The sequence below is a fragment of the Octopus bimaculoides genome, chromosome 14 (assembly GCF_046866305.1).
Source record: "Octopus bimaculoides isolate indiv1 chromosome 14, ASM4686630v1, whole genome shotgun sequence".
Classification (NCBI taxonomy): Eukaryota; Metazoa; Mollusca; class Cephalopoda; order Octopoda; family Octopodidae; genus Octopus; species Octopus bimaculoides.
In genome coordinates, this window is record NC_142941.1 from 37781605 (window position 1) to 37806604 (window position 25000).

The 25000-nt window shown below is 33.3% G+C and overlaps 1 protein-coding gene and 1 long non-coding RNA gene across 18 annotated transcripts in view; one reads left to right on the forward strand and one right to left on the reverse strand.

Moving 5' to 3' along the window:
- Window positions 1-25000, forward strand: part of LOC149132688 (uncharacterized) — a 962641-nt gene that overhangs the window by 815660 nt on the left and 121981 nt on the right. For all 9 annotated transcript variants that reach the window (XR_016244382.1, XR_016244384.1, XR_016244389.1 and 6 more), the window contains one exon: window positions 8729-8826. This is a non-coding gene — a long non-coding RNA (uncharacterized LOC149132688). The remainder of the gene's footprint in view (window positions 1-8728; window positions 8827-25000) is intronic.
- Window positions 1-25000, reverse strand: part of LOC106874475 (protocadherin-17) — a 145406-nt gene that overhangs the window by 115475 nt on the left and 4931 nt on the right. For 5 of the 9 annotated variants that reach the window (XR_016244368.1, XR_008265532.2, XR_008265531.2 and 2 more), the window contains exon 2: window positions 17744-20264. Coding sequence is in view for 4 of the 9 variants with exons in the window: in XM_052973070.2 (XP_052829030.1) it covers window positions 17744-20155 (2412 nt within the window). In the remaining 5 variants the exon portion in view is untranslated. Of the gene's footprint in view, window positions 1-13976; window positions 14016-17743; window positions 20265-25000 lie in introns of those variants that run through there. The other 4 variants (XR_016244369.1, XR_016244370.1, XM_014922215.3 and 1 more) reach the window with 2 other exon arrangements.

A 25000-nucleotide genomic window follows, 5' to 3' on the forward strand; every position in this document is an offset into this window, starting at 1 on the left:
GAATCAAAGTGTTTTGATAATTTGAGTTACATCTAATATAAACCAATTCCACATTGCTGCAGGGATAGCTGTGCGGTTAAAGAAGCTAACTTCACAGTCTTCTGCTATAAATTTCAGTTTTTACCAATACCTTGTGAGTGGAATTTGAAACTGAATAGAAGCCTACTATCATCCATTGTTACAAACACTGCTACCACTCCTACTGCAATCACCACTAGTGTCACCAACGCCTCTGTTGCTGTTGTCACCATTATTGTCACCATAATCATCATCATCATCATCATTTTACCCTTTAGCATTTAAACTGGCCCTATCTAGCCAAAATATTCTGCCTCTTTTATATTCAAACTGGCCAGATTCAACATCTCATACCTACTCTATAATGTCATAGGAAAAATAAATGATCACATCATAGAAATGATAATGCATGATTAATTTAAGACAATGAGAATATATAAGTATTACATTTGACAGTGTAATCTGAGTTCTAAAGGGTTAACAACCATTTATTTTACCCTTGCTTGTGTAGCTTGGACAATCCTTCTTAAATACAATGTCTTGCTATTTATTGCAGTTTTTTGTTATCTTCATTATAAAGTGCAAAGTGGTGCTAACAGCTTGCATCACTTCTTTCTATCTTTTCTGGTCTTCTAAGTTTCTTTCACTTGAATTCCTTGTTACTTCTTTAGCGAGTAGAAGGGCTTCATTGTTGTCAGTATCATTGTTGTAGTAATGGTGTCTCATACTTTTCAATATAGGAGCAGAGAATGTTGGCGTTTGAATCACAATCCATTGTCTGTTGCATTTGTACAGCATCCAGTAGGGAAAGCATATATAGAACATCTAGCTGTTACAGAACACAATAATAATTTGCAGCAATAGTAATTATTCACTTAGCTTAAGTTTGGCACCATCATTTGGTGCATTCTCCAAGAGAAAATGTGAATAATGTGCCTACCATTCATATTATCAGTCATACTTGTATGGCATTGGTTGTAGGGAGCATATGTATATTTTCTAACAATCAAGAGAGACCTTTAACCCGCTCATATCCAGCCCAAATATTCTATCTCCTTTATGTTTCAACTAGCCTCTCACACCTACCATACAATATCATTCTAAAAACAAACAATCAGATCATTGAAATCATGAAGTTTTTAGATAATATATGATAAATTCAAAACAGTGTGAATAAATAAGCATTTCACTTAATAAGAGTAATCTGAATGCTAAAGACCTAAACAAAAGTTAGTTTCTGCATTGTAAGATGTAGCAAAAACAGATATCTTTTTTATTTATACCTTCAGGCATAGGAGTGGCTGTGTGGTAAGTAGCTTGCTTACCAACCACATGGCACCTTGGGCAAGTGTCTTCTACTATAGCCTCGGGCTGACCAAAGCCTTGTGAGTGGATTTGGTAGATGGAAACTGAAAGAAGCCTGTTGTATATATGTATATATATATGTGTGTGTGTGTGTGTGTGTATGTTTGTGTGTCTGTGTTTGTCCCCCCAACATCGCTTGACAACCGATGCTGGTGTGTTTACATCCCTGTAACTTAGCAGTTCGGCAAAAGAGACTGATAGAATAAGTACTAGGCTTACAAAGAATAAGTCCCGGGGTCGATTTGCTCGACTAAAGGCGGTGCTCCAGCATGGCCACAGTCAAAAGACTGAAACAAGTAAAAGAGCATATTTATACGAAATCAGTAAATGCAAACTATACATGATATTTCCATTTTAAAAATATAGACTTTTACAACATCCCTTAGCATTGTTATGTAAAATAAGGTCAAAAACTTGTCAGTTTGAATTGCACACCCATGTGTGGCACCCACGCTGGTGCCACATAAAAGCACCCAGGCACACTCTGTAAAGTGGTTGGCAACAAGAAAGGCATCCAGCTATAGAAACCAGGCCAAAACAGTCAAATAGAGCCTGGACAACTCTCTGGCTGGCCAGTTCCTGTGAAACTGTCTAACCCATAGCAGCATAGAAAACAGACATTCAAACGATGATGATGATGAGGATGATGATGATGATGGTGGTGGTGGTGGTGGTGGTGGTGGTGATGATGATGAGGAGGAGGAGGAGGAAATAGTTAAAAACAAAAATACACTGCTATGCTAATGTTAGATTATCAAATAAATGTGAATTACTCACATCTCTAGTCAGGGATTGCATGTATATGTTTACTCTAATCAAATCATCAGTCTTCTTCATATGTAAATTTGCTGCTTTTGTGAAAGACTGCCAATGTATATTTAATACGAGCATACAGTGCCTTAATTGAATAGGCCACAAATATATAAAAATGAGTCAATATTGGGCAAGGAATTTGTCCTCCTCTTTAAATGGATCACTGATAGCTATTCAATCAGCTAAACTCATTTTTGTTTCTTTGTTAGGGAAATAAGAGTGATAAAGTTTAGGGGAATATGAGCGATAATGTTTAGGAGAATAAAGATGGTGCTATGCTAAATGGTTATCAAAAGTCTCATCTTAATGTAAGCATGTTCAATCTACAAATAACAGAAACTAAAATACATTAATTAATCTCACCTACTCCCACATCTTCATCATTATCAGGTTATTAACCATTAGTTATTGAATAACTGAAACCAGACTTTGAATGCTTGTAGGGCTTATTATCTTGACACACCAGCTCAGCTATAATCTTTTATTGCCTATCCAAGTATTTATTATATTAACTGTTGGGGCTTAAAAGCTAAGCTGATCTTGGCAGGAATCAAACTCACAACTGTAAATTATCAAAGAGATGCTGCAGTTTAGTGCTTTGGATTTGGCAATATAACATGTGGCTGTTTGCATGTTAATTCTACTATGTTGATTCTGTACAAGTAGAAGCAAAGTATTGATTTCTGACAAAAACAGTAAGCCACACATTTTTCCGAAGAATTCAATTGGGATTAGGTGACATTCATACATTTCTCATGTATTTTTGATGTAACTGATAGAAGAAAAAAATATTTAATTTTTCTTGATAGAAGCATTAGATTTCACATGTATGTGCAAACTGCAGTATATGTTTTGTATATGTGCTTACTATGTCATGAGAGGATGCATGTCTGTGTCTTTGTATATTAAGAATGGTCTTCATTTCTTTGATTAGAGAATGGACAGCTGATTCATGGTACAAGCATGGCCACATTGTTATGAGTTTCTCAGTGGCAAATGAATCAGAACCAGAAAGAATTCCTTAAGTCACTAGTAGAATATAAATGAAAATATAGTGGCACTAAAGATGTGCATACATTTACGCACACACATACAAACACATCCACATACATGCATATATAGGTTATGTGTGTATGTGTGTGAATCTGTCTATAGAAGGTCCTTGAAATAGAAAAACAGCACAATCAGTATATTGGTAATAGAATGAATACAATTTGAATACAACATCTCTTGTATATCAGTCTTGCCTAAGCTGAGATTTATTTGACCAAGCATATTTTCGTAATAGTTTACAATATTGTATTCAAATATATGAGTGAGTAAGTGTGTGTGTGTGTGTGGGGGGGAGCATAGATAGATAGTGAAAGAGAGAGAGAGAGACAGACAGACAGACAGACAAATAGACAAACAGACACAGAGTTTGTGTGTGTATGTATATATATATATATATGTATATTATATATTTATATTTCTGTGTGTGTTTTAATATTTTGCTTAGGTATTGTGATACTAATAACCTGGTGTAGAACTCAATATGTATGCCTGTGAAAGAATTGTTGGTCAAGTGAAAAGTGGTAATAAGAGAAGAGATGGCAATTATCTTATGAACTTCGTTAGCATACAATTGGTTCCACTATAAGATGTGGTGGACTCACAGTTGAGTGGCTGAGCAACACTTTACAGAGCTTTATGCATGTGTGTATGTGTAAGATGTTGAATTAGTAAATGTCTCAGTCTGCAAAAATTGATAACTCTCCACTAAAATAAATGCTTTTGTTTGAGTCTATTCCTGTTCTAACTGAACTGATGAAACATTCTACTCCTTAACAAGTTAGTAAATGTTCTGGTATTTTGTTTTAACCAAATCAGAAAAAAAAATCTAAACAATTAAAAGAGAAACGAGTGTCTATGCTTTATGTTCAGCTTGTACCTAGCTGCTTGACTGGCTGGAAATAGCATCTACATCTCCTTTAAATCACATCCCACTGCCTAAAAATTAGAAAGGAGTCAGTCATAGTTTTGAGTTCAGTACCACTGCATAGCACTTGGGTAAGTGTCTTCTACTACAGCCCTGCTGATCGAATCCTTGGGTGTTTGGTTGATGGAAACTGAAATATGCCTGTCATACATACATACATACACACACACACACACATATAGTGTTGATGTTTGTATGTTTGTGTGTGTGTGTGTGTGTGTGTGGAATAGACTTTTTATTGCATGACAGTTGAAAATGAGCATCACCATCACACATGCACTGTCCTTTATTTTCCAATCTTTTTGTGAAAACATGTTGGCCATGGCCATTGTGAAAACATGTTGGCCACCTTACTTGAAAACAGATTATGTTTGACAACAAGGCCATTTGACCATTGAAAATCTGCCTCTTTAAATTCCATCAAACTCATGTTAGAATGTAAAAGTGGACTTTAAAACAATGCAATTCAGTGAAAAGAGCCTGATAGAATGAGAACTAGTCTTAAAATAAGTTCTGGAGTTGATTTGATTGACTGAAAACCATTCAGGGCATTGCCCTAGCATGACTGCAGTCCAATTATAGAAACAAGTAAAAAAAAAACAAAAAAAAACAAATGAAAGATTAATCATTTATGATTTGTCCCTTTGCTAGTTGAATGTCTGAATGGAGATAAAATATTTCAGAAAGAGAATTCTTTCTGGATTTTCATTTGTGCATGAATATTCTTAAGATAGGTTTAGGATTCAATTGTGTAGAAAATTGGAATGGACAATTATCTTTTCCATCAGGCTCACATTTCAATACATCGTCCAATAAATGATTGTGAGTACAAGCAACTTTCATTTTTCTCTGCTGGTCTGGAACAGGGAATTTTCTGTTATAAAATGGTATCCCAAGCCTGCTTATGGTAAGATCAAACATATTTTGTTGAATAATTAGCTATCTATAAGAGTGAGGAATGAGTCTTGGAGGCATACATTCAACCTATCCTTATATATGGTTATGTGATTTGATGGATTATCAACTAACAAGTGCAGAAGCTTATCAGAGCTGCAGAGATTTGGTTCCATAGATAAATACTGAGGGTATCTTATGTCGATAAATTAATGACAAACAGTGAAGTTCTTAGATGAGTAAAGACCATCAGTAATCTTTTCAACAACATAAGGAGACAACAGGCTTAGTTCAGTGTACGGCATATGAAAATAAAATACATTGAGCACTTGATAATGATGGAAAAACTGAAAGAAAAACATTGGGGAAGAAAGAGAGACAAGGTATATGATAACCTTAGTAGCTAGCTTCATAAAGATCAGGTCAGTAATGTGCTAAGTTGTGGGCAGAGGAATGTGGATGGCCATGATCGCCTATGCCTTTAGGAATGGCACATGAAAGAGATGATATCAGAAGTTTGGTAAAATTGTTAAGTTTCTAATGAATGTGTTCCAATTGAACTCCTGCCATAAATGTGATAACTATGATATCGTCAAAAGTCAGTGAAAGAACCTCTAGGTAGCAGCTGTTCAGCATGCAGAAATATCAGCCTATTCTCCCTCAGATAATACCATCTGCAATAAAGGAAAGGACATATTAGATTATGTAGTTGACGATATCTCTAAAATGATGTGAATGTCTTAAGTGGAATACATTTAACCTATTTCTACTCAGAGTTCGTCTGGAGCTAAACAATAACAAATGGCTGCTAAATTTGCTTTCAAATTTCTCGGTTTGTCTCTTTCTTATGAACCCTACTTCTGCCTGTGTTCTCTCTCATAAATTAACATAATAAAACCTGTCCACTGTACTGTTAAATTGTTTCAACATTTGCATAACTGTTTAAAGTTAGCTTCCACAAACTTTAATTTACTTATGCATTTTAATATCATTTCAAAATTGATTCCATTCTCATTTTGTATGTTTGGCAGCATCAAACAGTTGGTAATTCATATCAACTGTTTTTGATATGTGTTGCATCTCTGGGAAAGATGCTCAGCCTTCAAGGGTCTCTTGCAGTTATTCTAAAATAGGTACTATACAAACATGAAATGAAATTCATCTTTGTAAGCAAAAATGGGTACCAGATCAGTTGAATATTTGTTACCTTTAACTTCTTGGCTCACATGTTTATTATTAAAGCAGAAGCAAAAAATCAAACAAAATAAGCATTAATTCCAATGGACATATTTTTGGAAAATATTAATTTTCTTTTCAATCCTGGAGTCCACTTGGGTAGCCTTGTAGCCTTCATTTGAAGGTGTAGCTTTATGTTTCATACATTTATTTAATAGGGAAAAATAATCAAATAATGAATCTCAAATAAATCTTCAGTAGATTACTGCTCTGGCATTTGAATATCTGGGATTGTGTTGATGCTACATGTATATATATAAGTACTCACACACACGCACATATATGTATGCATGAATGTATGTGTATGTATGTGTATGTATGTGTCTGTGTTTGTCTTTCATCAGATGAAAGCTAATGTTTTCATCTGGTGAAAACCTAGCAACTCAGTAAAAATAAAATAACAACAATAATAATGGTTTAAAATTTTGCCATAAGGGAGGGGAAATAAAGTAGAATAAGACCAATAGAACCAAACTGAGAAGCATCCCAAAATAGGCCATATAACTGATTGACATGAAGACACTCACCAACTGGCTCACAGATGTGCTGTGTTTCATTACTGTGCATTTTCAATAAGAATGATAGTCTTATCAGCTATTCAGAGCTGGCTGCCTTATGCCATACCTACTAAGACATTTCTGACTCCCTTGCTGTCTCTCCTCTTATAATTTATATTAAGTCCACCCAATTCAAGCCCAGCAACTAACCACTATACACTGCCCTTCTTTCTCCAGAAGGTCAGTTCTCTAGAAATCCTTCCCTTCCCATATTCTTCATGCAGTCATGAACTTATTTAACTGATTTAACTGTCTTGTGGGATCTGCAAAGGCTAATAACCCAATAACACAATCCTTCCTTCAGATCAAATCATTAATATATGTATATGTATATATGTATGTATGTTTGTATGTATGTATGTATGTATGTATGTATGCATGTGTGTGTGTGTATGTATGTGTGTGTGTCTGTATATATCCATGTATACATATACATACATACATAGATAAATATATGCTTATGTACAAGCTTATATATATGTTTGTTTTACAGATCATAAGACTTTTAAGAGAGCCATACCATTGTGATTGAAATCCTAGGGAACATTAAATATTTCTCAGAAAAATTCCTTATTAAATAATTTGATAAAATGTCTTCAGATATCTAATAAAATATTATAAGAAATATTTTTAAAAAATAATAAAATTGCATTTCAACACTCAATTTTATATTGACCTACATCCCAAACTTGAACTTTATTAATCTTGATATCTTAACATTCTTCAAACAATATAGATTTATCATAATTAAATTTTGCTCTCACTGCATAATATAAATAAAAAACAAAAATATTTTACTTCCTTCCAGTCTCATGCTTAAAACTGTATTGCTTTCATCATAGCATAAATGTTCTATTTTTTTATCATATTCCATATAAACTGATGAAGTTACACCAGGCCATACTGTAATGATTCAAGCCTACCCAAGCTAGAGGGTCAATTGTTTATGTTCACTCATCACAACTGCACTGTGTCCTTGAAATATTAATAAAAATATTAAGCAATATTTTGGTGCTGCAGCAATTTTCAGAATTTACTTTTAAATCTATTCTTTTTCCAAGCTAGCAAAATATGAAATTTGATCTTAGTTTATGAATAAAATGTAACTTGGTTTACCAGTTCTCTGCTTGTTCATCTAGTACAGGAGTTCCCAAACATCTTCTTCCATCATATCCCTACATGTCTAAATATCTAACATTGGTGTACCCAATGTGAAGAATATTAGGTAAAATAGTTGGACACCATAGAACAGGCAATAAACCCGTTATTTGTTATTGATTTACTTTTAATTTTATTTCATTTATTTCATAGAATTCAAATCCTGCCATGGTTTACATTGCCTTTTGTCCTGGGTTCAGTAGAATAATGCACAGTTCAGTACTGATTCAATTTAATCAACTTTCTGTTCTCAAGAATTTCAGTTAATTTAGTATTATATTTTTATTAGATAGATGAGCTTGGATGTTTCTAACAAGTAACTCAAACCTAGGCTCAGTTTCAGAGAAGCACACTTGCATACATTTCTTAATTAATAGCTCCCTGTCTACTGTTCTAGTAAAAGGGTTAGAAGAAATTTGATTTTCCTAAAATTGATTTTTGCTGAAATTTTGATTTTTGGGTTGCTGACTCTCTTGCTGATGTTAAGTGTGTTGAAACAGCAAAAAATCTTCCCCACATAACTTTGAGGTACATGAGTTGCATATTGGTCATTGCGATTGTTTCGAAATTCCAATGCATTTACAACCCTTGTGTGCCCATGCAATTTCTCATGATTACACATGGGAGTATGCATACCCCTGTTTGAGAACCCTTGAGCTAGTACATTGAAGTAATCGAAGAAAACATTTTTTTGTTTTGTATTTTGTAGGCCTGTACATTTAAAACTTTAAGTTCAACCAGTATGAGGATTTCACAAGAATATTTCTGTGGAGATGTACATGAAAAATAAAGAAAACATATCTGCAGGTAAGTTTGTAAAATACTCAATATCATGTGTCATACATTAACTTATGGAATCATGAAATTCAACAGTAAGCTGAGACAGGGTGACTGACCAAATAATATACTTCTTGCTTCTGAGTTCAAATTCTGCCAAGGTTGACTTTGCCTTTCATCCTTTCAGAGTCAATAAATTATGTTGTGTACTGATCTAATTGACTGGCCCCCTCCCCAAACATTTCTGGCCTTGTGCCTAGAGTAGAGAAGAATATACTTCTTGCATATTTGATAACAAATTCTTTCAGCATTAATAATGTGCTAGACAGACCTTATACAAAACCTGTAAAAAGTTTAATGAACAATAATTTAAAATAGATATTTTCATGGAAATAGTTCGATTATATTTTTGCTGACTGAGACACTCTAATTTTAATAAAGGACACTAATCGTTAAACTTTTACAAATAACTGGAGTGTTAAACTACTTATAAATTGTACCTATCTATCTATCTATCTATCTATCTATCTATCTATCTATCAGTCTGTCTGTCTGTCTATATATATATATATATATATATATATATATATATATATATATATACACACATACCAGTTTATATTTTAGAAAGAATGAAACTGGAAAATGAGAGAGTGTTGCTTTTTATACGTGTGATTTGTGGAAGGAAATGTTTTAGTCATGCAGGTTTGGTGAGCCATCAGAGAACTCGCAGGAATCAACCCCTTGTAAATTGTGATATGGCTGTTGTTCACAACAGAACATATGCAAGCTGTGGAAAGGTGTGCCTTTCAGTTGGAGGATTGAAAAGGCATGTCAAAAGACTTCATACTGTGGCACCTGTTCCTTCTGCCAGCCAGCACAGCTGTGAATTATGTAATATAGAATGTGCAACCTTTTGGCCAGGCTCAAGAGTTATACAAGGGCCTCACATTGCATCATCAAAGACTCATTTCATTGATTCTTTCTAGCAATGGCTTTGCTCATATATGAGAAAGCATCAATTATATATATCTATTTATATCTATAATTACTTGTCTCACAAGAGACTGGGATTTGATTCTCTGCCAGGGAGGTTTATTATTTTCTGGGCACAGGCATGGGACATGGCTGTGTGATAAAAGTTTGCTCCCCAACCACATAGCTCCAGGTTCAATCCTATTGCACAGCACCTTGGGCAAGTGTCTTCTACTACAGCCCTGGGCTGACAAAGGTTTTGTGAGTGGATTTCATAGACGGAAACTGAAAGAAGCCCATCACACACTAACATACATACATATATATATATATATATATATATATATATATATATATATATATATGTGTGTGTGTGCATATATTTGTGTATGTATGTCACCCACCACTGCTTGACAACTGATGTTGATTTATTTATGTCCTCCTAACCTAGCAGTTTGGCAAAAGAATGTGTCAGGCTCAACAATTTGTTTGACTAAACCCTTCAAGGGGACACCCCAGCATAGCTGCACACCAGTGACTGAAACACATAAAAGATTAAAGATAAAAGATATATAAAAATATGTGTGTAGATATCTATATATATATGGGAAACTACATGTGTGTGTGTGTGTGTGCATGTGTTTGTGTGTGCATGCATGTGTGTGTGCATGCATCTGAGTGTGCCAATAGCACTGTTATCTCTTAAGAAGAACTTTCATCTGTTGAATGTTTTACATGAATATTTTGTATTTTCTCTATGTTTAAGAATTGTATTAAGACTTTTGGAGTCTGATCAAAATGTAATATATACATGAGCATGTGTGCACACACACATGTACACATGCATAAAGAATCCTGTAAGAGAATCAGGTAAACACACTAAAAGTTCAGCTGCCATTTCGAACTAAATTAAAGACATTTCTGTCTGGTTATAGAATCAAGAATGAATAAACCAAATTTTATACATTCAAAGCAAGAATTTTACTAAGTTCTAACATGATACAAAAAAGGTTTTCAGAGATCAAAACTACTAATAATAATTATGAACATTGATGTAATAAAGACATCAGAGACAGAAGAAAATGTTTAATTTACCAAGTCTAATGAAGACAATGATCTTAAAGACAACGATTGTTGTTGATTAAAACTGTATTGATAAACAAGAATATTTTTTTAGGGTGGCTTGTTTCAATATCAAGAGTTTATATTATTCGTGAATATTTTTCCATTTTCATTTAGAGATATTTTAGTGTGGATGAAATTAATTGGAAACATATTAAGTTCATTAAGTCTGATAAACGGGAGCCTGTGGAAATTTAGTGTGCCAGCATCTAGTTTTATCTATGACAAGTGCATATGTCTAAAGTACAGCTAAGATTAATTATATATATATATGAATGTATATAAATGGAGAGAGAGGAAGAGAGAGAAAGAGATTCATGAATGATCATGGAATTGAAACAAGAAAGTACCCTTCCCAGGCATAAGTCTGGGCAAGGTTGTTTGTGGAAGACCAGTTGTCACCCATGCATAAAAGTCTTCCTGCTCCATGCCACACATGTTGTTCAAAGGAAAGGCAAAGGCCAATACAACTTGGCACCATTTCTATACCCGAGTGAACTGAAGCAATGTGAAATAAAGTGTCTTGCTCAAGAATACAGCACATAGCCCAGTCCTCTAAGCACTGAGCCATACAACTTCATACATTATATATACATATGTGTGTGTGTGTAGAGAGAGAGAGAGAGAGAGAGAGCGAAAGAGAGGGAGAGAGAGATGTAAAATCATATATATGTATGTATGTATGTATGGGCTTCAACATGGTTATGGTGTTAAGAAGTTTGCTTTTGAACTATGTCCTTTAAGGTTCGGTTCCGCATTGAGGTACTTTGGGCAAGTGCTTATACTATCGCTTTGGGCCAACTTGTCAGGTATGTATGAATAAATGTTAATTTCTGTGAGTGCATGAGTGTGTGTGCATGTGTGCATGAGTTTGTATTTTCCCCCATCTTCACATGTGTTCTCTGGTGTTGGATGGTATCATTTGTTTCCAGTTCTCCTCTGGGTAACTATGTCTGGGCTGTTTGTTATTTGATAGACTGGAAGACTATTAGCATGTCTGGTAACAGATAGGGGTTGGCATCAGGAAGATATCTTGCCACAGAGAACTTTGCCCCAACAGTCTGTGTGTATGTATGTATGTATGTATGTATGTGTATATATATATATATATATATATATATATATATATATACACACGCATGCATATATGAGTACAGGATGTCACCAACAGTAAACAGCATGAAATATGAGAACAAATGAGTTCAATATGCAAACGAGAGAAACAAATGGAAAACAGGACAAGTAACATAAAGAACGACCCTTCATCAGTTGTCGGCTGTCTATCTACTCCTCATTTCAAGCAAGGGTGCAATGGATAAATTGTCACCATTTTATATTTTTAATTTCGTGCATGTGCATTGTTTGTTTTTGATTTTGTTGACTACAAAGAATAGTAGGGTCAGTTGGGCACTGTCTGTGAGAAAATCAGTACCATGACGCAATTCACTCAGCCAGAAATTTGGAAACAACATGCTGTACTGCTTGGCAATCATGCCAGAAGCTCCAATACAAACAGATGGTGAACACACAGAACAACAGTTAGCTTGCTATGTCCCCAAAACATGTACCAAGAGTGATAAAAATCAAACATCTAGTCAACATCATGGTGGATCACTAGTGATGGTGATGTTATGCTTCCACACATCTATCCACATGGCTTCAGTCTCAATATGGAGGCCTACATCAAGTTCCTGGAAGAAGTAGTGCTGCCCTGGTTCAAATAGGGTGGCTGCTGAAAGACCACATGTTTGGCAACAGGACACACAAGCAGGAGGACCCAGGTATGGCTGTGTATATATAAATATATATATATATATATATATATATATATATATATATATGCGAGTAAAAACAAATACAAAAAAGGTGGGTTTTTACAACCCACACAAAACAATAAATTAAAATATCATCATTTCTAAAAATAGATTTAAAATCAATTCTAAAAATAGCCAAACACCTACTGCTGCCGTCCAAAGGAATTGGTATAAAAGACAGAAATCCAGCCAACTTATTACAGTCTGTTAAAGTCTGTCATACCGGCCATGACGAAGGGAAGTAGCCCTGAAACTCGAGTCACCTTTATATATATATATATATATATATTTATATTTATATATTTATATATTTGATCCTTTATATTGAACACTCAATATTTCATCTACATTCAATACTTTCTTTCATGGTGCCATCCATTTTTATTTTATTTTATTTTATATTGTATATTGTATATTATATTATATATTGTATATTCCATATTCTATACCCCACATTAGTTCTGCAGGAATATAAATAAAACATAAAAAACAGACAGTGTTGGAACTCTTTTAAGCAAAATAATATATATATATATATACATATGTATATGTATATGTTATGTATACATGTATATGAAAGTGTCTGTATCTATGTCTCTATGTATGTGTGCATGTATATATATATATTTTGTATCTATCCATATCCATATATTCATACATACCTACATTACATATATTACATACATTATATACATACATGCGCACATGCATACATGCATACGTACACACATACATACATACATACATACATACATACATATATACATACATACATATGTATGTATATAATAACTTTATTACAATTAATTTTTTCAACTTTTCTGTTTTAAATTATTGGCATGTAATTTGAAATTCACGACAGAACAACAAGTAAGAATAATCAAATTTTATCTGCAAAAATCAACGATCAAATGTGCTAGTACAAAGAGCTTACATTCATCATATTCAGAACAGACAACCACCATTTAAACTAGCAGTATTCAACTTACTCCGGTGGTTTGAACAACAGGGGTCTATAATTGATTTACCACATGTGGGAAGGCTACATGTAAAGTGGAGCATTGAAGAAGAGCCTCCGACAACAACCTGAAGGCAGTCCCAGCAGCTGGGTATATCCTGAAGCTCACTATAGAAGATTAAAAGTATTATGAATTTATTTCCATACAAAAGTACTGCTAGTGCAGGAAATGAAGCCAGCCGATTATCAGGTATGATTAGTGTATGCTGCCCAGATCAAGAAACTCTAAATTCAATTGGCCCTCATGCTCACCTGATTTAATGGTTCCAGACTTTTTCTTGTGGGAATATCTGAAAGATAGAGTATACCATAACAAACCTCGAACCATCCAGCAGTTTAAGGTGAAGAAATTGAAGGAATAAGCCAAGAAACATTGCAAATGGTGATGAAACTCTCTTTAGAAAGAGCTCACCATTTTTCAAGAACGAAATGATGACCATTTAAACGGACATCATTTTAAAAACTAATTTAAAATGTTTTTCAAGAAGTGTATTTATTGTTTATAAAAGAATAAATGTAAATATTTAATAAACAAAAGGGTTATTATATTTTGAAATGATCAAATGATTTTTGGGCCACCCTGTACATACATACATGCATACATACATACACACATACATGCATACATACATACATACATACATGCATGCATGCATGCATGCATGCATGCAGACAGACAGACAGACACATACACACACACATACACACACAGACACACACAAAATGATGGATTGCAATCAGAGTTTTCAACCATGATTTTGATCAACTGATTTTTGATCCGCTGAATTATCGAACTCATGTAAGCGGTTGAGTAATCCGCAAACATGTTGCGTATCCTTAATGTAATTCTCTGGCAGAGTCTGTGTATCACAATGTGACAAGGTTAGGCCTTTGAAGTACAGTGTAATCCAGCCAGCATGCTTCCATACAATTCCCATCTACCCTATTTCACTTACATAGATAGATGAACATGAGGTTACAGAAAATGTTACTTGACCATGACATCACACATTGAGATCAAAATGAACAGCTTGTGATTAAGAAGCAATCTGCTTAATTGTGCTTAAACATGTACATAGACACACGCCACATATATTCATATACTCTTACACATGCACACCTGCGTTCGTATGTAAATGTTTGTATGTACATTTTTATGAAAAAATACATCATTTAAACCTAAATTATTTAGATTAGTTTCTTGTGAGTGGTTGACAGTAAGCAGAATCTACTGTCGGAATTTAATTCACTGTTGAAATGATTTTGCATCAATTTCAATTATAAGCTATTATTGGTAAAGGCATGAACATCACAACACATCCTTTAAAAGATAGTTCTGAAATGGCTGCATACTTAAGGTAGTACATTAGAAATCATAATTATCAAATGTGTTAATTCTATACTCTTCAGCTCATCTAGACTTGAGGACTTGGCCAGAAATTTTGGAAGTCATACTTGTGATAGTCTGATGTTCTCTTCTGGGAAGATATTTATTCAGTTTTTATTTAATGCTATAAGCTTTCAGTTAATTGCCAAAACTTGTGAGACACAAGAGACTTTAAAGATTCACCTCTTTATAATGCTCAGTATATCTTTCGTTGGTACACAACCTTTTTTTCAGTACTCACAATCAAAATTTACATATAGCAAATGATAACATAGGGAAAATAAACATTGGAGATATTTTGCCCATCTATTAAGTACAGAAACTACTCAGAAGTATTGCAAGCTCTTTTAAGTCCATCACAATTTTAGAAACCCTTCCATATCATCAGCAGATATTTCAGGATCACAAGCATCTCATTCCTTAGCTTCTATGCTTTGCCTGAAAGGGGCAGCAAGGACTGAATTAGTCTTAGTCTGTAAAAGGGTTCCAACTTTGGTCTCTTGCTAACCGCAGCCAGCTGCTATACCTATCTCCTTGATGGCTTCTTCAGCTGTCTGGGTTCTAGTGCACCAATCTAGCTGGAGAGCCATGGTAGCCAAAAGCTTCAATGGAGAATGAGGCTACCTGCCATCCTTTAAGTGCCTCATCGACCAAGTCTTGTACGAAATTCTTTTACTGATAACTCTCTGACTCTTTAAATCAACAGTTCCATAATGGAGCTTCAAAGACCTTTTTTCCACGGGAGGAAATACTGTAACACTGAACTCCTGATTGGTATTTGAAGAAAACAGTGAGTTGATGAAATAAAGTTCAGCCACAACCATGTGAAGATGCTGACATCAAATCTTGACTGGCATTTGGAAAAGAAATAGCTTATCTAATAGAATAGTGTCACGATCATGCTGTTATGATAACCTACATTTGATATTTCGAAGACTGAAATGAAAGTAAGGAAGAAAAAAAAAATGTACATTTTCCTATAAATATTTATCTTTCTTTGTTCACTTTAGCTAATACCATTTATAGAGTCCAAAAATATTTCAGACACATTGATGTTATGCTGGTATTACAAATGTAAAGGAAGTTACTTATATTTCAATTTACTCAATGATAACACTAAAATAGTCATGAAGTCAGATGTTATTACAAAATCTGTTCTGTTTATTCTATCTCTATGCAATTCTCTATAAAACCATTCTAGAAATGTACCATCTCTTTTTCACATTAATCATGCTATTAATTTTTTCCCTCATAGCCATCTCATTTCTCTTATAGCCAATGAAATTTTCCTTGATTGCTGTATGTGATATTAACTCTTGCATATTTATTCTGATGTTTCCCATTATTTCTATTTGTATGAATATCTCTGTGCATGGTATTTGGTATGTGTGTGAGTGTGTATCTGTATGTCTGTATGTTTATGTGTGCATATGTTTGTGCATGTGTGTGTGTGTGTGTGTGTGTGTGTATTTGTGTTCATGTGAAAATGTACTTCTGTCTGTCAACTAGATTTAATCAAGGGCATGTCCCTCATCATACAATGATTCAACTAAATGTATAATACAAAAAAATGCTAGTGTGTTCTGAGGTGCACAGTAGGACAGAAGATGTTAATCAAGGTTTCAATACAATGCTGGTAATTCTATAATCCAAATGTTTAGACTTCTATCTGAAAGACTGAATCAATTAATTAGGAGTTACATTGTAAAACACACTTGGATGTGTGAAAACAGGAGGAAGCAAGGAATATTTATTAATCAATCAATAAGCCAAGATTCAACACTAATGGACAGATAAAGACATGATATCAGCACTGTTTAGTAACATGACACATTTTCCTTCTGTCAAATGTCACTATCACTTAACTATAGCCTCTATATCTTCACTGATAGTTGATTAAATTTGTTACTTCTTTTTTACTATTGCTTCTTGTAACTCGATTCTTTATGTAACTTTTTTTTTTTCTATTATCAATTGATATGATAAATTTGTTGAAAACTATCAATCACACCTTAACATCCTTTTGCATTGGTCTGTCTTTGTACAATGTTGCAATTACCAGGCCTTGTATTCTGAATGTGAACTGAGAATTTTCTCAAATACTTTTGCAAAAATTTTTTTAACTCAGTTTGAATGAAATAATTAAATTCTTGAAAGTCTTTTCTGATGTCAAATAATCTAATGACACAAATTGAATAAAGATAATTAGAATAACTGAAAGAAATATTAAGTTAGAAGAATATATAAAATGATCTCCTACACATCTCATAGAAGTATTCAATTACAGATTCTTAGTATTCTCTCAGCAAACTTCCTCTTTTTTTTTTCCAACTTATTTTAGCATTCTCTTAAATAGTTTTTCTCCCAGAGAAATCATGTGAGAATATAAGAGTGGGCACCATCTCAGAATACTCGAGTATTTATATCAGGTGACATAAGAATATTTCAAGAAATAGGAGTCTATTGTGTAATCACTTTCTGTACAAATTCTATTACTGCTGAAGCTATGTATTTAAGTTGGATTTGAACCAAAATTCTATTAATTCCAAGTTCTGATTTAGTGGAGTTTTCTTATTGATATTGATTAAGTAACAAAATATTTCAATAGAAATTATAAGTGTAAAAACTTACCTGATGTGTCCCTTGGATAATATTTTGGTGTAATATTCCTGTTGGGGAATTTTTCCAATTTTGTCCAGGTTTATGTCTGGGAAGTGATTCTTTTTTAAGTGTAGCTGTCTGTGTATTTCTTTTCATGCTGTTGTCAGATACCATTGTAATAGAAATATCATATTGAGGAGAGACAGTCTCAGAAACATATTCTGATGGTCTCCTCTCTTCAGCAAACTTATTATTCCCATCTACGTCGTTAGTATAGAGAAATTTTCTTTGGTTGTTTTTCTGAATGATACATATTGCAATGGAAACCACAATAGCAACAGATACAATGACAGCTGCAATAACTATAACAGCAACTAAATTAAAATGTATCTTTTTATCAGCCTCTATGCCTATAGGTGTAAACATCTTAGACGTATTGTTACTGACAGTCAGTGTCAAAGACAGTATAGTTGTTGCTGATAAAACTGGTGTGCCACTGTCTTTGACAACAAACTGAAGATCATATAATCCTGCATCATTTTGGTAAACTGTTCGATAATAAGACAAAGTTCCTGTGTAAGGATTTATTGTAAATAATTGTTTTCCATTTCCAGAAAGTATTTCATATTTGAGAAAAGCATTCACGTGACTGTCTCTGTCTGAAGCTCTCAAGGTTGTAATGTCACTATTACTCTGTGGATGGTAGTGAACATCTAAAGTGAAAGGGCTAACACTGGGAAATGTAAAATAGGGAGCATTATCATTTTTATCCATAACTTCCACAATTACAGTAGCAGCGTTACTTAATGGCGGAATACCATTGTCTTTGACTAAAACTTTAAATTTATAGACGTCTTGTTGTTCCCGATCCAACATTTGAGTCGTTACAATAAATCCAAAGTTGGATATCTTAAAAGGTAAAACACGGTTGTGGTCATTCAACAAAGAGAAAGAAAGTCGACCACCAGATCCTTGGTCTTGATCAGTTGCATTTATCAAACCAATTGGAAAATTTGGTTTCTCATTTTCATAAGTTAAAAATTTGAAAACATCACGAGTAAAATGTGGTTGAATGTCATTGATATCTTTTACTTGAACTGTAAACATTCTTTTGGTTAGTAAAGGGGGCAACCCTTTGTCTTCACATACAACTGCAAAATTAAGTTGACTTTGACTTTCTCTGTTCACAGTGTTTTTGATGACTACTTTGTATTTGTTTGTTCCCAAACTTCTGAGTTCCAGTTTGTCATGTTCAAGCTGACAGGAAACTTCTCCATTTAAACCAATATCATTGTCTATAACTTTCACATAAGCAATGAAACTTCCAACTTTTACTCCTTCAGATATTGTTACTCTGTTGCCTTCAAACTTTGAAACAAACTTCATATCTATTCTTGGAGCATTATTTTCTTCGTTTAATATGTTTATCAAAACAATTGCAGTTGAACTTAAGGGAGGATTACCATTATCAATAGCTTCAATATAAAGCTTATACATTTGTTTCCTTTCACCATAGTTTGTCCGAGACTGGAAAATCTCTCCTGTTTTTTCATTAATTGTAAAATGAGATTTTGCAAGAGGAGATGTTTTTGAGCCAAATTGGTATAAAATTTCACCATTTTCCCCTGAGTCTAAGTCTGTTGCATGCAAAACAAACACTGGAATATCTTTCCGAAAACCATTATTAATTGATACATTATATATATCCTGAGAAAAGGATGGAGAATTATCATTTTCATCTGTAACTGAAATCTGAATATCTAAAATGCCTTCCTTTGGTGGTGAGCCGCCATCTCTGGCAATAACCTGCAGAGCATAGCTATCTTTCAATTCTCTGTCAAGTGCTTCTTCTAACATGATACCAATTTTAGCTGTTCCATCAACTTTTTTATTAACTGATAAAGAAAAGGGTTCATCTAGGTTCTTGTAAAGCTGATAATTAATCTGGTTATAAAGTGTGCTAACATCTTTGTCTAAAGCATTCGGTATTGATTTCATAAAACCTTCTCTATCAGTTTCAGAAAATTGAAGTTTGATTTGTTTGCTGGAGAATTCAGGAGCATTGTCATTAATATCATCAATGATTATTTTAATTTCCAAAATTCGGACAAAAGATTCCTCATGCCTGACTGCAATCTCTACCATTTTAAAACATTCTGAATTATATTTACAGAGGGATTCAGCATCTAATATCTGTGTTGTGTACATTTTACCTGAGCTAGTTATGTTAAACAGTTCAAAATCTTCACTAATACTTTCATGTAACTGGCTGAATGTAACAGAGCCATGTTCTTGAGAAGGCATGCTGTCCAAAAAATGAGTTTCATCAGCAATATTCCCTATAAATGTACCTGGACTGTGACCCTCTGGCACATGGAAGATAACATCTACAGACAACGATTCTCCAAGAATGAACAATACTACACAAAATTTTAACATCATTTTCAATCATAAGTTAGCTGAGAAAACTGATTAATTTGTTTCAACTCCAAATAAGTCTTCACTGTGAAGTAACAGTAGCCATCTTGATTTTTTCACTCATGAAGTAAATCTGGAAAAAAGTTGATTATTTTTCAATTAGCGAAACATTATTTTTTTCAAGACTTTTAGAATTGATTTTTCACTCAATAAAATTAAAAGTACTTATTAAAATTTATCATTTATTCATTTACTTTTTTTATATTTCTATCTTTACAAAATTAGCTTAGCACAAAAATACAAATCTTAAATTAAAATCTGTGTAGATCTAAATTAAGAAGGAGTGTTTACTAAATTTTTTGGTTTCCATCCAAACTAATCTAGTGAAGCTTCAGCAAAGCCATGAGTAAATAGCATTATGAGTTTAAATTCCAATTTACTTCTATAAGCAAAGGTTTCACACTTTCACACCATTTTTGGTTGGAAAGCATAGCAACAATATATTCATCACAGAAAATTTTTTCATAGATTATAAATGCTTCATAATCTAATTTGGCCAAGGTGATGAAAATGAAAATCTATTTTCATAAATGCCATATATTATTGTGAAAAGCTGCCTATTTGAAATAAGTGAAATACATTATTTGCAGATTAAGTAGGTTAAAGGGGAAAAATAAATTGAATATGAAAGGTTGAATAGATTGCCCCTTAGGATAAAGAGAATAAAAATTATGAATAAATTCATCTAAGTGGGTGAAATTTTAATAGCAGCTTCTTAGCCTATATTTTGTTTAAGATATGAAGAGAACAATCTATCTTTCTTTCTCTCTCTTACACCCATCCATGTAGGTGTCTTTGCTTAGATGCATCTGCATTTCTTCCTCTTTATCTCTCTCTGTCAACATACAAAGAGGTATGTGAGTGTATACATATATAAATACATACACATATATATATATATATATAGTATGCATGTATGTGTACATATATCTTTTATACATAGACCCCTATATATATATATATATATATATATATATATATATATATATATATATATATATATATATATACTTGCATGTCTTTTAGCAGTGGCTTGTCAGTTTCAAAGTGGTTTAGAATGAATGAAAAAAGTAAGCTCCTTCCCACCACTTGCTTAGGGGCTCACCTTGGGGAAATAACAAAACCTCACCCTAGATTCAATTCTTTCTTTAGCCTCCTAAACTTCATTCACCTGAATAAAGATGTCCAAAATGACTGCAAATCTCCGTCTCATGCCAATAATATTTTGTTATTGGTAAACCTAGCAGAGCTGACAAGGGAACAGATGGAGAATAGTGGAGCCCCAGTTCAATTTAATCCTGTTTCAATTCATGTGAGTTGTTAATGCAGATTACACATGTTTCAATAAAACCTTAATTTAGTCTTGATAATTTTGTCTTCAACCAAACTGAGATGATATCCTTATATATATATTTATACACACATACACACACACACACACAATATTATATTATATATATTATTTATGTGTTTGTGTGTGTTTTAAATGTGTGTCTGTCTGGCGGGGTGGGGGTAAGGCAGAGAGAAGGAGATAAAAAGAGATATTTAACTGCTGTAAATCCATTTTCCCATGTTAGAATGGGTGAATGGTTTTGCATATTTAGATATTTGCATATTGTTGGAGCAAATGTTTTTACAGTTGGATGCCTTTCCTAATGTTAACTAGCCAACCATAAAGCGGGGCTGAGACTATTTTTCAGCTACCTATACTGAAGCAATGCACTTTGAACTCATTAAAGTGTGGTCAGCAGTCCAGCACATCATATTAATGGCCTTTGCATCTCTGCCTATAGATGCTTGTGTATTTATGTGTGTATATATGTATATATTATGTGTGATTGTTAGTATATGTTAGTATGTATGTATCTATGTAAGTGTATATGTATGCATATTTGCATGAATGACTGTATCTATCAATTCATTAAAACACACACACATGCATATGTACACACACTCACACACATTTAACTAGCTAAATGTATATATCTAAATGCATGTATTGGAGGATATTTATACTTGTCTCCATATTGCCGAATGGCTGCTTCTTACACATATTTGCATATACACTTACACATATGCATGCATGCATCATACATACACATTCATATATATATATATATATATATATATATATATATATATATATATATATATATATATATATATGAAATTACACACATATTCACATATGAATATTTGTATGTGTGTACATATATGTATGTGCAAATATATACAGAAACAAATGTATATATGAGACAACCAAACAAGTAGAACGAAAAGTTATTTATTCAGAAAGCTGGGGATGTTGGGAAAAGCTTTTGATTACATTCAGCCATTTACTTGTAAAATAAGTGAAATCCGAAATGAGTAAAATATATAAGTATATATATAAATATATATGTGTGTCTCTGTGTGTGTGAGTGTAAACAAATAAAAATTCAGAAAAATAAAGGTAAAGGAAAATAAAAATTGAGAGATTCAACATTATGGAATTATATATCTATGCCAATAAATCAATAATCAATCACTTAGTGAGATATTGAGTAGTTTTGTATAGATGAGAAGGACATTTAAAGTAAACCCAGCTGAATAAATTCAGATAAATCACACTCAGACCAAAATATGGTGTAGTAGGCAATGATTAACATAGCAAGAATTGGAAACCACACAGCGGCCTCCTGGGGTTCACAGCCACAGATACATCCAACTTTCTCTATTAAATTTTTAATCACTTATGGAGTGAAAAATATCAATAATATATATTAATATACATACATACATACATACATATATATGTGTTTGTGTGTGTATGTACATACACGTGTTTAAGCATATATGTGAGAGAGGGAGAGAGAAAGAGAATGAGTATATTTTTGTGTCTAACTCTGTTTGTAGTTATGGATGTATGTCTGCAAATTTGTGTGTGTGTGTTATGTGTTATGTATATTTACCTATAATATCTATCCATCTATCTATATGTATCTATATATATGTGTGTGTGTGTGTGTATAGTGTATATATATATATATATATATATATATATATATATATATACATGCATGCCTATAATATATATATACATAGATAGACAGATTTGGTAACAATAGAAGAAACAGAATTCAATACATATGAATACTTATTTATGTCTACATTTTTTAATCAGTTGTAAAATTAAAGTGATTTGAAAGCTGAGACTTTCACACAATCCAGGAGTTTGTTAAGTTATATCTGGACGTAAATATTAGCACCAGTGTTATAACAATGTATGACATTGTCTGATCCTCTGAAAGTTCTGCCAATCCACTGTATATACATATGTGTGTGTGTTTGTGTGAATGCACATATGCACATTCATATATCTATCCCTGTGAATGTATATCTATCTATCTATCTATCTATCTATCTATCTAAATATATGTAAATAGACTTTTACACACACATTTTACACACACACACACACACAAACATACATATATATGTATATGCAGACTCATATTTACATACTAATTACATATGTATGTCTGCATATGTATGTATTCTCTCTCTCTCTCTCTCTCTCTCTCTCTCACACACACACACACAAAGGTAGATTGGTAGGACTATTGGGGAGTTTGGCAACATATTGTACATTATCTGTTGCAGGTCTTTGCTCCATAACAGTAATGTCTACTACAATACTTGTGTTAACATTTATTGGGCCAAATTGGTAGCATTTCCTTGGATAAATATTGTTGGTGAGGAGCAGAGAGTTTTGCATGCACATCATACAACTGACAGTCATTTTTCATAAAATTTTGCCCAAGCCTTTGCCTATGTGTGCAAATGCAAGGCCAGCCTTCACTGAGATAGGTTCTATATATTTTTATGTACTTTGTGATTTCATTTTCTTGTCGTCACATCACAGTTCTTCTAGTGCTCTGAGGTTTAACGGTCTGTTGATAATGTGATAAAACAACTTTGGTTTTCACTTGACAGCTGATGAGGGGAGTATAGTGTTCATGTTTTTGTCATGACTGGTGCATTTTCCCTGTAATCCATTCTTAGTTTTTTTCCTATGTGATCATAATGTTACTGGCTTTTGACATCACATTCATATACATTGTATATATGAAAGTATGTGTGATCTATAGTTTCCTAGTTCTTTCTATCTCATACTATATGAACTCTGGTGTACTTATTGTTTAATGCTTTACCTATTCACTTCCTTCTGTACTCAAACACCAATTTGCCATCACCATCAAACAATATCTTCCCTTATGGTGATGACACTTTCATTCCCATTTAATCTTACCCAGTCATACATCATCTATATGCAACCTATAAGCTACACACAACATCTCTAATTTCAGAAAAAGAGACCCTGAAAGTTTCCTATAGTAACCAAGCTAATCTTCTTCCTTTTAACAACCAAAAACTCAAAAACAAAATCACTGATATCAAGAAATTATCAGAACAATTGTCCATTTAAAATTAAGCAACACAGATTAGTAAATCCACTCTCCCTCCAAATGTTAAGCTTTCAATTACCAAGGGTATCTCCTGATGAAAGCACATCATTGCATAGCATTTCAAAGGCTGGTTCCTCTCTTCTAAATATTTCACACTATCAACCTGCCTCCTACTAACAACCTACAAACCTCATGTGAGACCTATAATGGAGCATTACTCCTTCATCAGGGACAGTATTGTTTCTGCACACACAGCCATCCTTGGCTACATCCAGAAAAAGATCATTCAAATGGTTACCATAAAATTCGCTAACAAAATTCAAGCTTTAGCCTACAAGTGTGTCTCTTGTCTCTAGCTTTT